The sequence below is a fragment of the Colias croceus genome, chromosome 16, assembly GCF_905220415.1.
Source record: "Colias croceus chromosome 16, ilColCroc2.1".
NCBI lineage: Eukaryota > Metazoa > Arthropoda > Insecta > Lepidoptera > Pieridae > Colias > Colias croceus.
Genome location: NC_059552.1, coordinates 571,870 through 586,644, shown reverse-complemented (window position 1 = coordinate 586,644; position 14,775 = coordinate 571,870). Strand labels below are relative to the sequence as shown.

The 14,775-nt window shown below is 40.8% G+C and overlaps 1 protein-coding gene across 3 annotated transcripts in view; it reads left to right on the top strand.

Moving 5' to 3' along the window:
• The window catches only part of LOC123698762 (fibrillin-2-like), a 72,115-nt gene that overhangs the window by 15,310 nt on the left and 42,030 nt on the right, over window positions 1-14,775 (top strand). For 2 of the 3 annotated variants that reach the window (XM_045645521.1, XM_045645520.1), the window contains exons 3-13: window positions 1,441-1,523; window positions 2,579-2,695; window positions 3,253-3,357; window positions 3,696-3,803; window positions 5,947-6,125; window positions 6,627-6,788; window positions 7,160-7,247; window positions 7,627-7,782; window positions 11,508-11,670; window positions 12,025-12,162; window positions 12,743-12,859. In XM_045645521.1, coding sequence (XP_045501477.1) covers window positions 1,441-1,523; window positions 2,579-2,695; window positions 3,253-3,357; window positions 3,696-3,803; window positions 5,947-6,125; window positions 6,627-6,788; window positions 7,160-7,247; window positions 7,627-7,782; window positions 11,508-11,670; window positions 12,025-12,162; window positions 12,743-12,859 — 1,416 coding nt within the window. Of the gene's footprint in view, window positions 1-1,440; window positions 1,524-2,578; window positions 2,696-3,252; window positions 3,358-3,695; window positions 3,804-5,946; window positions 6,126-6,626; window positions 6,789-7,159; window positions 7,248-7,626; window positions 7,783-10,183; window positions 10,303-11,507; window positions 11,671-12,024; window positions 12,163-12,742; window positions 12,860-14,775 lie in introns of those variants that run through there. The other variant, XM_045645522.1, reaches the window with a different exon arrangement.

Below are 14,775 nucleotides of genomic sequence, written 5' to 3'. Positions count from 1 at the left end.
TCTTATTGTTTACAATTTACATACAACATCGTAATAACGAAACAATTACTCAGCATAAAATAATAGGATGTGTGACCCTCTGACCCAAATGCAATTAGTTGAACATCAACAGGCATGGCGAATCGCCTTTGATATGGACGTGAGACCGACAATTACAAGGTTGTACTGATCATTAGTTGTTTCACACTTGTTGTATTTGTGGGTCAGTCTGGTGCGCAGGGATGCAATCTTGGAAAAAGTTATGAGGAAAGACAGGTGATGGAGTTGTACATTGACATACACGTACTATGTTACACCGGAATAGGTATTTGATAATATCAGTAGGAAGTCTTTATTTTATTTGTATATGGAATACGGTTATTACTCTTTTTAACCGACTTCAAAAAAAGGAGGAGGTTCTCAATTCGGCCGGAATATTTTTTAACAATATAGTATAGAAACGTGATTGCTTCTAGTAATCGCGTTCATAGTAAGAGCTAATCTGTGTTACAGGCATGAAAATATTTAAAATTTTCACTGCAATATTTGTTTATTAGATGTTGTGTTAGTCAAAATATGTTATGGTATATTTGTAAGGTATTTCTAACCGCTAGTCTATCAACACAGTTAAGTTAGGCCAGTGATACGGTAGTGATATTGCGACAGGCCGGTGCGGTCACGGGCCGCATTAGAGACGCGTCGGTAACTCCGATCCAGCCTTAATTAGGACATTAGGCTTTGTAGAGCGAGCTTTCGTACCATGAGTTATAAGGTTTCTGTCTTGTGTGGATGATATTTTTTATTATATCTGTAGGGTGTGTTGGGAATCGTACTTGTGATGGGTGGAGGAAATGATGATGAATAACATATCTCATTGATCGTACTTTTAATTCTTGAAGGTTTTTAAACTCAAACTCAAACTCAAACATTTATTATTTATTTATTGAAACGTCAATACATATTTTTAACATTTACCACCGATTCGGAAAGCAGTATCTATGGAGAAGAATCGGCAAGAAACTCCATAGTTGCTCTTTTAAATCATTTCAGTATTACAATTTAATTTTACACGATATGTAAGTAAGTAAGTAGTGTACAAAGTATTAAGTAACAGAAAATATCTAATATATAATAATATTAAATAAATGATAATAAATGTTAAAGATCAACGTGATGATTGTTCAGTAGTAATGATTTTATTTTTGCACATGCATTTTTGTATATCAAGTCGAATTTAAACGTGACGTGAAGGTCAAGAAAATATGTTAATCGGAATTTAAATGTCTATATAATATTGCACTAACAAAATATACCACAATGCTTTATTGTACAGTTGTAGAGTCACAGAGTAAATATTCAAGTGCCCAGATTTTTCGAAAAAAATAGAGCGTACTTCTTGTTCTTTATCAAAATTATAAACCAAATAAAAATATTTGTTAACAATGTAACATTTGTTTGCAGCCCACACGTGTGTCGGAGTCGAAACAGCACGCATTGCTGTCCGGGGTGGACCTCCAGACCCAACTCTTTACTTTGTGTAGTTCGTAAGTATATCTTTCATATGTTATGATAACTCTTTACTTTGTGTAGTTCGTAAGTATATCTTTCATATGTTATGATAACTCTTTACTTTGTGTAGTTCGTAAGTATATCTTTCATATGTTATGATAACTTTAAAAGCTAATACAAGATTAGCTATTCATTGAAATGTTTTATGTAGATAATTTCCTTATGGTACTATTCTCTGTGGTACTACTAGTTTCGAAACTAAATAGATTGAGTTTACATGACATTTTGGGAGTATATAATAGTAGTCATCGTCCATATAATATGCATAGGTAGATTTTTTAATAACTTTCTAAATAGACAGCTATTTTTCAGAATGATAAGAATTAGATATATTTATCAAATGTTATAAATATAAACATGAAATACGAATCGTTTAATGGTAGGATGTATTCGTTAAACCGATTTTAAAAATTATTGCAATAATAGCATTATATATTGTATTTAACATTACCTGTTTTACATTGTTGAGAAAATAAACATAGACAAGTGCATCAAACTGCGTGGGTATTGGTGTCTAATTAAATTAATCACTTTAAATTAGCTTCTTTCGAGGAAAGTAAATATCACAAAAGTCACATAAATTTTATTCAGTTAGATATATTTATATAGGATTTGTTTTGTTAAAAGTTAAAGTCCCCATCTATAGCTAGATTTAGATGTTATGTGTTTATTAAATAATTAAGCATGGTTATAAGTTTTAGCTACGAATCCTTATCACAACTTAGTTTCAAGTTTATTTGTGTGTTAGGAATACATATTTATTATTGTCAAATATGAAAATAATTCATGAATGATTTTGGATTTCTTCTTTGAAGTGAAACTTCTTTAGGCGTATTGAGAGTAAAATTTAGAGTAAGACTGCGATTTTCGTATCTTTGAATCTTGCCCAAGAAGTTTGACTTCTGACACGTGTGATCGGCACACACGTTCTTTTTTATGTTTTTGTTTAACTTTTTTTTATAGCTCTTGTTTCCAACGATGTTCGTTATCGTCGTTTTTTTATGTTTTTTAATAATGATACTTGTAACAGCGTTATGTCGCCCGGACTGCGGGTCCCCGGGCGCGTGCATAGCCCCGAACATGTGCCGCTGTCCCGGCGGCACCGAGGCGCCATCTTGTGCGGGCGGCGGACTCTATCCCTATCCTGGTAAGTTATATTTTATCATATACGGTGTGTTGTTTTGGGAGTTTAATAAAAAGTGTTTGAAGTGAAACCACTTCGAAAGAGCGAAGTAGAAAGATACTATAGATGCAATTTCATTTTTTTTTATCAAAATAGTGATGGACATTCACGTTACCTCATTATTACTGACGTTTTGTGTAAAAAAATGTTTTTTTATATGAATTAATACACCAACAAGCAATGTTAAAATTAATTACTAGAAAGAAAATGGAAATGCAACATCTTATTGCAGAAGTTTTGTGCAATATACAATTAAAGAGACACAATTATATTATAATTTTCATTTCTATTTCATGTTTAAAATGTCTGCAATTTTAAATTAATATTATTCTCCAGCTGTGCAAGCATTGTAATTTACGTAATGCACAACGTGTTTAGATAACCAACTTAAAATTATTAAAATGCACATTACATTTCCAAATATAATCCACATGTATGAAAGAAAAATGTCATTTTTATTGTATGCAAAATATAATATATTTACACAACCATACATATAAACAATAAATAAATATTTGCAGCTCGAACGCGTGGTGGTTGTCGCAGGATATGTATGAACGGCGGCACTTGCACGAACGGCACTTGCGCCTGCGCACCCGGATGGTCCGGCGAGTTTTGTACTGAACGTAAGTGTTTAATTATATGAATTTCATTAAATTCACGTTTCATCTTTATGCCTCTGACTAGAAAGTGTGTTGAATTTAAAGAAATATTTGTGAAGTAGATTTTTATTATTAGTAACTTTTTAATATAGATAATGATCAATTTATTACTTGTAAACATTTGTTAGTTTTGCAATCCACGTGTTGTTGGCAACAGTGCGTATTGAAGAGTTGATAACGCAACATTGTTTAAGAACTGTTTAACAGTCTGAGAAATGTTTATAATGAATGCGAGAGGATAAACAAGAATTTATTTTTGCACCTAATGATCAAGTACTAAATGCAAATATAACGTATTGCAGCGATATGCCGCGAGCCATGCTTGCACGGAGGGCGCTGTATCGCGCCCGACCGCTGTGTCTGCTTCCACGGCCTGTCCGGGACTAGGTGCGAGATTGACAGACGGACTGGTGAGATTTATTCTGTATTGCTTATTTTTATTTTGTGATCATGTGCCTGATAGCCAATGTAACACTTCTTAAGGTCTATTTTCATATCTTATTTCTAACTAGCTTCCGCCCGCGACTCCGTCCGTGCGGATGTCCGTCTTCGCGTGGAGTTATTTCTCCATTTTGTAACTCTGACAATGACATCTTATAAAAAAATAATCCACTGCGGGTAACGCAACTTGTGTTCGCGGTTCTATAGAACAACGTCTATAGATAAAACTGAAAAATTAAGATTTATTTTTTCCACGTATTTTTCCAGGATAAAAAGTATCCTATTTTATGCCCAGGATGATAAGGTTTATCAAAAAAAATTTTAATCACATATTTGGGTTTGGTATCGATCCAGTAACACCCCCAACTATTTATTTTTTCAATATTTCAGAATTGACCCTTCCACAGATTTATTATATATATAGACGATTTTATGCTAACTGGAATATATCAGAAAGTTGTGTTACCGACCCTTAATATTTAGAAGTAGTAGGGGAAACACAATACTTTTTTTTAAGCTCAGGTAGAACTCAACTTTAGCGATATACTACAGCACAACGCTCGTATACTTTAATTGTTAAAAATAATGACACAATATAGATAAAATATTTGTTTAAATTACAAACTAAGGAAGATACATTAAATTTTAAATAAAGCTCTACTAGAACGCAATCAATAAACTTTAGAGGCAAATCAATCAAGTTAAACCATACCTGAATCATACAATTTTGGCAAATATAATTAACAGTTCCAAACGCTAACTAACCTACATTAAGATTTTTGCTAAAATTAGCACTTCCCTCATTATCAGCGATTTTCGCAATTAAAAATGCAGTCATAATTTGCAACTACAACCTTGACACAAGTTTGGAGATTTACGTGATCTCGATTAAACATTATGATGTCATTGAGTGACGTCATAAGTCTTGATTTGTATACTGAAATAAATTTGGGGTATAATAATAATGAAATTCAGTAATTAATCTATAAAATATAATAAAGATAGTAAGAACACGTAATAGGAATTGCGCAATGTTTGTCGATTTTCAGGAAGTCGTCTTGCGTTAAACTATTAACGACGTTTTATGAAAATAAACAGTAGAGTTTATTCGGTGTTTTCATTTCATATTTTATATTGTATATTTTACTCTAGGTCGACGTAAAACCATGAAATAGTAGAATTTTCGTTACTCTACTACATAGTAGAGCCATGCCAAACTGACACTTGTTTTACTCTATCGCAAAGAAAAGATATAGAGTCATGCAATACTAATATTTGTTTTACTCTACTACATCGTAGAGCCATGTAAAACAGTCACTTGTTTTGCTCTACGACATTGTAGATCCATGCAACATTGACACTAGTTTTGCTCTACGACATCGTGGAGCCGTGCAACACAGTCACTTGATTTGCTCTACGACATTGTAGAGCCATGCAACATTGACACTTGTTTTGCTCTACGACATCGTGGAGATATGCAACACTGACACTAGTTTTGCTATACGACATCGAGGAGACATGCAACACAGTCACTTGATTTGCTGTACGACATTGTAGAGCCATGCAATACTGACACTAGTTTTGCTCTACGACATCGTGGAGACATGCAAAACTGCCCTAGTTTTGCTCTACGACATCGTGGAGCTATGCAACACAGTCACTTGATTTGCTCTACGACATTGTAGAGCCATGCAAAACTGACACTTGTTTTGCTCTACGACATCGTGGAGACATGCAACATTGATACTTGTTTTACTCTACGTCATCGTAGAGCCGTGCAATACTGACATTTGTTTTGCTCTACTACATCGTAGAGCCATGAAACACTTTACAGGTATCGTAGGGTGCCTTGTGTCCACCAAATTTACTATACGATATAAGATAGAGGTTACATGGACATATTTTTATTATACGGTGTTTTCAGTGATAGGGTGATGGTAAAGGGACGTCATTTTTATCATATTGTGATATTCTACCTCCATGCTACACGGACACTTACATTACAATACTGCGTATATTATAGTTTTTAAGTTTTATTCTTGTTTAAAGTCTTCAAGAGGGCATTTTTGCTTTGTATTTGTTTTATTATTGGGATTCGATATCCATTTTTAGGCCCGTGCTACACGGACACTCGCGGCGCGTTGTGCACGGGCGCGCTGGAGGGCGTGGTGTGCACGAAGCAGCTGTGCTGCGCGACCGTGGGCGTGGCCTGGGGGCACCCCTGCGAGCGCTGCGGGGACCTCGACTGCCCCTCGGGGCACCTGCGGAACTTGGCCACTAAGGAGTGTCAGGTTCGTGTTACCACAGTATATGGGCACGGACAGTATGGTAACGGCAGACAAAACGTTTGAAACGGTTCACTTGAATAAACATGCATATATTCGAGAAACACACTCATCGAATTGTAAGTAGCGTCGAGTGCCGTCTTCAAAGCGCGAGAAACGTCTTCGCTGCTGCGTATCGCATTCAAGGTAACACCAATAATGATAAATTAAACATGCCAAAGTAATCATAAATTGAAAAGGCTTAATTGCCCTACTAATAATATTCTATTTACTGTGACAATACCGATATTTTCACCAAGAATTAGTTTTTTAACATATTACATTAAAAATTACATTTGCTAGCTTCATGAGATAGCAAAAAATAAGCATTTTTCAAACGACGCGTTTCAACAGCGCTAATAGCACGCGAACGAATAAAATTTTACTTTTAAACATTTGTTGCGTGCCATTTCATTTATAACTTTGTATAAAAAGGAATAAAGTTGAAATATTGATATCTCCATCCAGGACATAGACGAGTGTCTAGCAGTCCCGGGGCTGTGCGAGGGCGGCAAGTGCGTGAACTCGGTGGGCTCGTTCTCGTGCGAGTGTCCGCCCGGACAGCGCAGGCATCGGACCACTAATAACTGCGAGGATATTGATGAGTGCGAGGACCCGGATATTTGTCCTGTGAGTTGTTATATATATTTATTTATTGACCTGAGTATCTTTATCTTGCCTGTTATGTATTACTTTGTTGTGTAAGCCAGTCGAAAATATTGTCCATAATGATTATTTTGTGTCTCGATGTGGTAGTGTTAGGGTAAAAAATTAGCTATGTGGTATTTTTGCGTGTGATTTTCACAATGTCGTGAACATTTTCTTTTAATCCATAAGACGTTGTAAGCTGCTTATAGAATTTTTCAGATTTTCAGTACCTGTAACATGTATAAATGAGAAACGAAAACTTCGATTTTCCGATTTTAGTACAGTTATTTAAAAATGTATTTGTATTAATAATTTAAACCTCACAATAATTCGATTTCAATTTCACATTACAGAATGGAAAATGTGTAAACACAGAGGGTGATTACTACTGTTTATGTAATCCACACTTCATTCCGAGTCCGGACAAGAAATTCTGTATAGGTAAGAGTTTTCAGATATATAACATCACATCAGCAACGTCGTCATTTTTTATAATGAGTTGTAAATTGTAATAAATATTATCCTTTTCCTTTATGAGAGATAATTTTAGAATTGATTCGAAACGAATTTGTTCTTTTTGAAATAATTCGTACTTAATCGCTTTACAATATTATATTCAAGAGCCGTTCCACAGGGACACTTACTTTACATTATAATATTAAGAGCCGAAGGGATAAAATATTTGTACGACTATTAAACATAATTTTACTTCTTATTAATGTAATGATTTTAATTCATAACGAGTGTATATTTTTTTTTAAATTTATAATGCAGTTTCATTAAAAGTGAATTTTTAATTCATGAATTGTGTTCCCCCCAGACGGTCGCGTGGGCAACTGCTTCACGTACCTGAGCGAGACGGGCTCGTGCGGCGACAAGCTGCCGATGGCGCTGTCCAACCGCGACTGCTGCTGCGGGTACAACATGGGCCGCGCCTGGGGCGAGCTGTGCGCGCCCTGCCCGCCACGGGGCTCCAGTTAGTGCTGCCTTTGTGTACTAGATCATATTGTAACGACAAGCTGCCGATGGCGCTGTCCAACCGCGACTGCTGCTGCGGGTACAACATGGGCCGCGCCTGGGGCGAGCTGTGCGCGCCCTGCCCGCCACGGGGCTCCAGTTAGTGCTGCCTTTGTGTACTAGATCATATTGTAACGACAAGCTGCCGATGGCGCTGTCCAACCGCGACTGCTGCTGCGGGTACAACATGGGCCGCGCCTGGGGCGAGCTGTGCGCGCCCTGCCCGCCACGGGGCTCCAGTTAGTGCTGCCTTTGTGTACTAGATCATATTGTAACGACAAGCTGCCGATGGCGCTGTCCAACCGCGACTGCTGCTGCGGGTACAACATGGGCCGCGCCTGGGGCGAGCTGTGCGCGCCCTGCCCGCCACGGGGCTCCAGTTAGTGCTGCCTTTGTGTACTAGATCATATTGTAACGACAAGCTGCCGATGGCGCTGTCCAACCGCGACTGCTGCTGCGGGTACAACATGGGCCGCGCCTGGGGCGAGCTGTGCGCGCCCTGCCCGCCACGGGGCTCCAGTTAGTGCTGCCTTTGTGTACTAGATCATATTGTAACGACAAGCTGCCGATGGCGCTGTCCAACCGCGACTGCTGCTGCGGGTACAACATGGGCCGCGCCTGGGGCGAGCTGTGCGCGCCCTGCCCGCCACGGGGCTCCAGTTAGTGCTGCCTTTGTGTACTAGATCATATTGTAACGACAAGCTGCCGATGGCGCTGTCCAACCGCGACTGCTGCTGCGGGTACAACATGGGCCGCGCCTGGGGCGAGCTGTGCGCGCCCTGCCCGCCACGGGGCTCCAGTTAGTGCTGCCTTTGTGTACTAGATCATATTGTAACGACAAGCTGCCGATGGCGCTGTCCAACCGCGACTGCTGCTGCGGGTACAACATGGGCCGCGCCTGGGGCGAGCTGTGCGCGCCCTGCCCGCCACGGGGCTCCAGTTAGTGCTGCCTTTGTGTACTAGATCATATTGTAACGACAAGCTGCCGATGGCGCTGTCCAACCGCGACTGCTGCTGCGGGTACAACATGGGCCGCGCCTGGGGCGAGCTGTGCGCGCCCTGCCCGCCACGGGGCTCCAGTTAGTGCTGCCTTTGTGTACTAGATCATATTGTAACGACAAGCTGCCGATGGCGCTGTCCAACCGCGACTGCTGCTGCGGGTACAACATGGGCCGCGCCTGGGGCGAGCTGTGCGCGCCCTGCCCGCCACGGGGCTCCAGTTAGTGCTGCCTTTGTGTACTAGATCATATTGTAACGACAAGCTGCCGATGGCGCTGTCCAACCGCGACTGCTGCTGCGGGTACAACATGGGCCGCGCCTGGGGCGAGCTGTGCGCGCCCTGCCCGCCACGGGGCTCCAGTTAGTGCTGCCTTTGTGTACTAGATCATATTGTAACGACAAGCTGCCGATGGCGCTGTCCAACCGCGACTGCTGCTGCGGGTACAACATGGGCCGCGCCTGGGGCGAGCTGTGCGCGCCCTGCCCGCCACGGGGCTCCAGTTAGTGCTGCCTTTGTGTACTAGATCATATTGTAACGACAAGCTGCCGATGGCGCTGTCCAACCGCGACTGCTGCTGCGGGTACAACATGGGCCGCGCCTGGGGCGAGCTGTGCGCGCCCTGCCCGCCACGGGGCTCCAGTTAGTGCTGCCTTTGTGTACTAGATCATATTGTAACGACAAGCTGCCGATGGCGCTGTCCAACCGCGACTGCTGCTGCGGGTACAACATGGGCCGCGCCTGGGGCGAGCTGTGCGCGCCCTGCCCGCCACGGGGCTCCAGTTAGTGCTGCCTTTGTGTACTAGATCATATTGTAACGACAAGCTGCCGATGGCGCTGTCCAACCGCGACTGCTGCTGCGGGTACAACATGGGCCGCGCCTGGGGCGAGCTGTGCGCGCCCTGCCCGCCACGGGGCTCCAGTTAGTGCTGCCTTTGTGTACTAGATCATATTGTAACGACAAGCTGCCGATGGCGCTGTCCAACCGCGACTGCTGCTGCGGGTACAACATGGGCCGCGCCTGGGGCGAGCTGTGCGCGCCCTGCCCGCCACGGGGCTCCAGTTAGTGCTGCCTTTGTGTACTAGATCATATTGTAACGACAAGCTGCCGATGGCGCTGTCCAACCGCGACTGCTGCTGCGGGTACAACATGGGCCGCGCCTGGGGCGAGCTGTGCGCGCCCTGCCCGCCACGGGGCTCCAGTTAGTGCTGCCTTTGTGTACTAGATCATATTGTAACGACAAGCTGCCGATGGCGCTGTCCAACCGCGACTGCTGCTGCGGGTACAACATGGGCCGCGCCTGGGGCGAGCTGTGCGCGCCCTGCCCGCCACGGGGCTCCAGTTAGTGCTGCCTTTGTGTACTAGATCATATTGTAACGACAAGCTGCCGATGGCGCTGTCCAACCGCGACTGCTGCTGCGGGTACAACATGGGCCGCGCCTGGGGCGAGCTGTGTGCGCCCTGCCCGCCACGGGGCTCCAGTTAGTGCCTTTTGTGTACTAGATCATATTGTAAAGGGATCCGGCTTGAAGGACCAAGCGTTTTTGTACAATATGCTAGTTTAAATTGTTAATAGATCCGGCTCGAAGGACTAACAGCATTTATGTAGAATACGCTAGTTGAAATTGTTAATAGATCCGGCTCGAAGGACCAACAGCATTTGTGTAGAATATGGTAGTTGAAATTGTAAATAAATCCGGCTCGAAGGACCAATCGTTTATGTCGAATGTCCTAAATGCTCCCTAGCTTGTGTTTGTCAATGGATCCGGCTCGAAGGACCAAGCGTTTGTGTAGAATACGCTAGTTGAAATTGTAAATAGATCCGTCTCGAAGGACCAACAGCGTTTGTGTAGAATATAGTAGTTGAAATTGTAAATAAATCCGGTTCGAAAGACCAATCGTTTGTGTCGAATGTCCTACATGCTCGCTAGCTTGTGTTTGTCAATGGATCCGGCTCGAAGGACCAAGCGTTTGTGTAGAATGTCGAAAGTTTTCATTTTGAAACAGGCGGTGTCTTGTACATTAATTTAGGAAGACTCGAATGACCATTAAATTGCTATTAAGTATTTTTTTGCATAAATGACGAATTAATTATACAGGGTTAATTTTCAATGACCAGCCAAAATTTAAAATTAAGATCTAGATATTAAACCAAAGGTACATTTGAAACATTACTGTCGAATAAAATAAAATAAAAATAATAGCATTCATTTGAAAATGTCTTAAAAATCGTGAACACCGCCAAAATCAATGCACTTGTGTGCGTGCGCGCATCGCCAAATTTATGTGTGTGCTAACTTCTACCTATCTAGGTTGTTGAACTGAATTGTGCTTTTGTAATGTCCCTTTTTAGTGGCGGACAGGAATGAAATCTAATTAAAAAAAAAAAACGTTTTTTTTTCATTAGATCTAAAATGTTATCGATTCTGAACCATTTCTGAAAATTTGGCCGGTCATTGAAAACTAACCCTGTATTAATTCAAAAAAAAAAAAAAATATTGAATGTGAATTTGTGAATTTTTTTAAGAAAAATAATAGGAATCATCTTCATATTAAACATTTTTTTTCGTCTTTCAAGTTCTACATGTTCTATTGTAGGGTGACGAACGTGATCGTTCACTTGTGATATTTCATGCATTATTTGAACTCTTGTTTTTATTATGTATCTAATAATTGTGTGTAACAGTGGAATGGACGCACCTCTGCGGCGGTGGTGCTATCCCCCCGGACTGGCGCCGCAACGACACGAGCGGGGGTGGGGACGTGGCGCACCCCATCGCCAAGATCAACGAGTGCATGCTGCGCGCCGGCATCTGCGGTCTGGGGGACTGCGTGGACAAGGACGTGGGGTGAGTGGGGGGGGGGGGGGAGTCATGAACAACATTTTTAGAGATAATGTTGTAAAACAAGTATTAAAAAAATCAAAGTTAAGAAACGGTTGGCATGGCCATATATTGAATTGGTGATAAAAATGTTAGTTGTATAATACATATATCATTCAAGTTACACATACTACACACAGACACTTCAAAAATGACACTTCGCACCCGACACTTAACACGCGACACTAAAACAGGACACCTAACACACGACACTTCACATCCGAATTTTTTTGCTCTAATTTCTTGACAATCCTTTAATTCTGTTTTATACAACATATTTTTTTTCAATATTTGCATTCCTATACGTATGTTCACATACAGGTACTCGTGCCAGTGCTGGGAGGGCGCGGAGAGCACGGTGCAGGACGGCAGCCCGACCTGCATCGACATCGATGAGTGCGCGCTGCAGTACTGCGCCGGCGGCACCTGCCTCAACACGCCCGGCAGCTTCACCTGCAGGTGGGCTTGCAAATATATGCTTCGTTAAAAATATTGGCTGAAATAGGTGTCACGTAAACTGTATAGTGGATACACGGCATTAAATAAATTATGAAGCAGACAGCTGCTTCATAATTTATTTAATGCATTTATGAGAACAGTCTCACACAAATAATAAACCTGGCATAGAAAAAATTAAAAATGCCTCAGAAATAATTTGTGACTTATCTAATACATTTGACAATGTATAACATTCCATTATTTTGAGAAAATTGAGTTACGATTGAATTTAAGATTCAGCTTAGTTATCTCATTGCTTATAGTTTCAGAATATAATACAAAACGTCGTTGTTTATGCAGAACGATCTTGCTCTGCCTCGTATTGTATACATAATATAATCCATTCATATTAGTGTTTCTCAAGGATCTGTTTTAGGTCCTTTTTTGTTCCTGTTGTATATTAATCATAATATGTTTGTAGATGAACAAAAATTTGTTGGACAATTTAAATTATTTCAAATGAATTTTAAATTTTACATAATGTAACAAAATAATATACAGAAACACATTAGTTTCATAACAAATTATTGTCTATTTTCAGATGTCCACCTGGCTTCGATCCCGTAGAGAACGGTCTACGGTGCAGCGATAAAAACGAATGCGAAATGACTAACGGAGGAATGTGTACCAACGGTGTTTGTACCAATGTCGATGGAAGGTGAGATTGTAGTTCTCTATTGGAATTTGTCTTTAGTTTGAGATATAATTATAATATTATTACTTTACCAAATAGTTTCTTTCTTTTATTATTGGTATGTGAAAACGATTACTTTACAATCATCTATACAGGGTGTAATCGTTAAGTGTGCACAGGCGATTTTTCCGTAAGTATTACAGATAACAAAAAACTTTAAACTGATATCGAAAGTACTTAACCTTATGAGTAAAATGGCCATAATAAATTTTTAAAAATAAATTGAGAAATATCAAAAAAATTATCTTTAAACCAGGGATGTAACGGAGGTAGTTTTATCGGAACCGAAATCGGAATCAGAGTTTTCAAATTTGGTTTATCGTTATCGGAATCGAAATCGGAATCGAAATCGGAGGCAGGGTCAGTTTGTTTAAGGACAAATAAAACATGATTTATAGTCAATTCTTTTCATTTTTATTTTTTATTATAAAATAAAAAACAACTGTGAAAAAAAATTGGCATAATTCCAAATGAACAAAAGATAAAATTAATGAATTTAAAGTTTAATTAAAATTAAAACCCAAAGTAGCGTGTTACATTTGGTGACATTACAATAAATGAACAATAGCTAAAGCAAATTAAATCAAAATGGACTCCAAAAGTAATGTATTGTACTTTATGAACAAAAGCTTTGATGCTTTGTCCCCATCCAATGTATTTCTTAAAGAGTCGTAAATTAGGCCAGCACCACTAAAAAGTTGTTCGCTAGCTACCGAGCCCGGTGGACATGACAAATATTGCCGGGCAATTGATTGTAGGGGCTGGAATTTTGTACAACTGGACTTAGGTTTAATTATCCCACACAAAAACAGATCACTTTCATTGATAATAAGCCGCAAAAATCAAAACAATTATCTATAACCTATAAACGTGTCTTGGGCGTAACAAATAATAACAAGTGAAAAAATAATTGATGATAGAGTGCACGTAGTGGGGGTCGGGGGATTCCCCGCGCGACATGTATGAACCTGTTCGGCACGGGTCGTCGCGCGCCGCCCGCTTTGTTTCGTTCGACCTCCGATTAACATCCGATACAAAAGTATCGGAACCGAAGTCGGAACCGAAAGTGTAATAATAATCGGAAGTTCCGACTTAACGGAACCGGAATCGAAGCTCCGTTACATCTCTGCTTTAAACCCTCCCATACATTAAGTATGAAATATGAATATCCCTTATACATTTAATATTATGAAAGATTTTAGCTTTCTTTTTCTTTTTTTGGTTTTCTGCTTTAATTACTTCGCAAATTTGAAGTGGCATTTTCCACGCTTTTTCCAGACATTTTCACGCATTTTCCGGGACTTTTACAGGCATTTTCCGGGCATTTTCCGGATGTCCCCGGAAAATGCCTGCGTGAAAATGTCCGGGGAAAAAAAGGAACATATCTGGAAAAATCCCGGAAAATGCCTGGGAATTTCCCGGAAAATGCCTGGGAAATGCCCGGAAAATTCCCGGAAAATATCCGGAAAATGCGTGAAAATGTCCGGGAAAAGTGTGGAAAACGCCTGGAAAATCCTCGGAAAATGCCAGGGAAAAGCCTGGAAAATTATCCGGAAAATGCCTGGGAAATGCGTGAAAATGTCCGGAAAATGCGTGAAAATGTCCGGGAAAAGTGTGGAAAACGCCGGGGAAATGCCCGGAAAATTCCCGGAAAATGCCTGGAAAATATCTGGAAAATGCCTGGGAAATATCCGGAAAATGCCTGGGAAATGCCCGGAAAATGCCTGGAAAATATCCGGAAAATGCCTGGGAAATATCCGGAAAATGCGTGAAAATTTCCGGGAAAAGTGTGGAAAACGCCTGAAAATCCTCGGAAAATGCCTGGAAAATATCCGGAAAATGCCTGGGAAATATCCGGGAAATGCCCGGAAAAGCCCGGA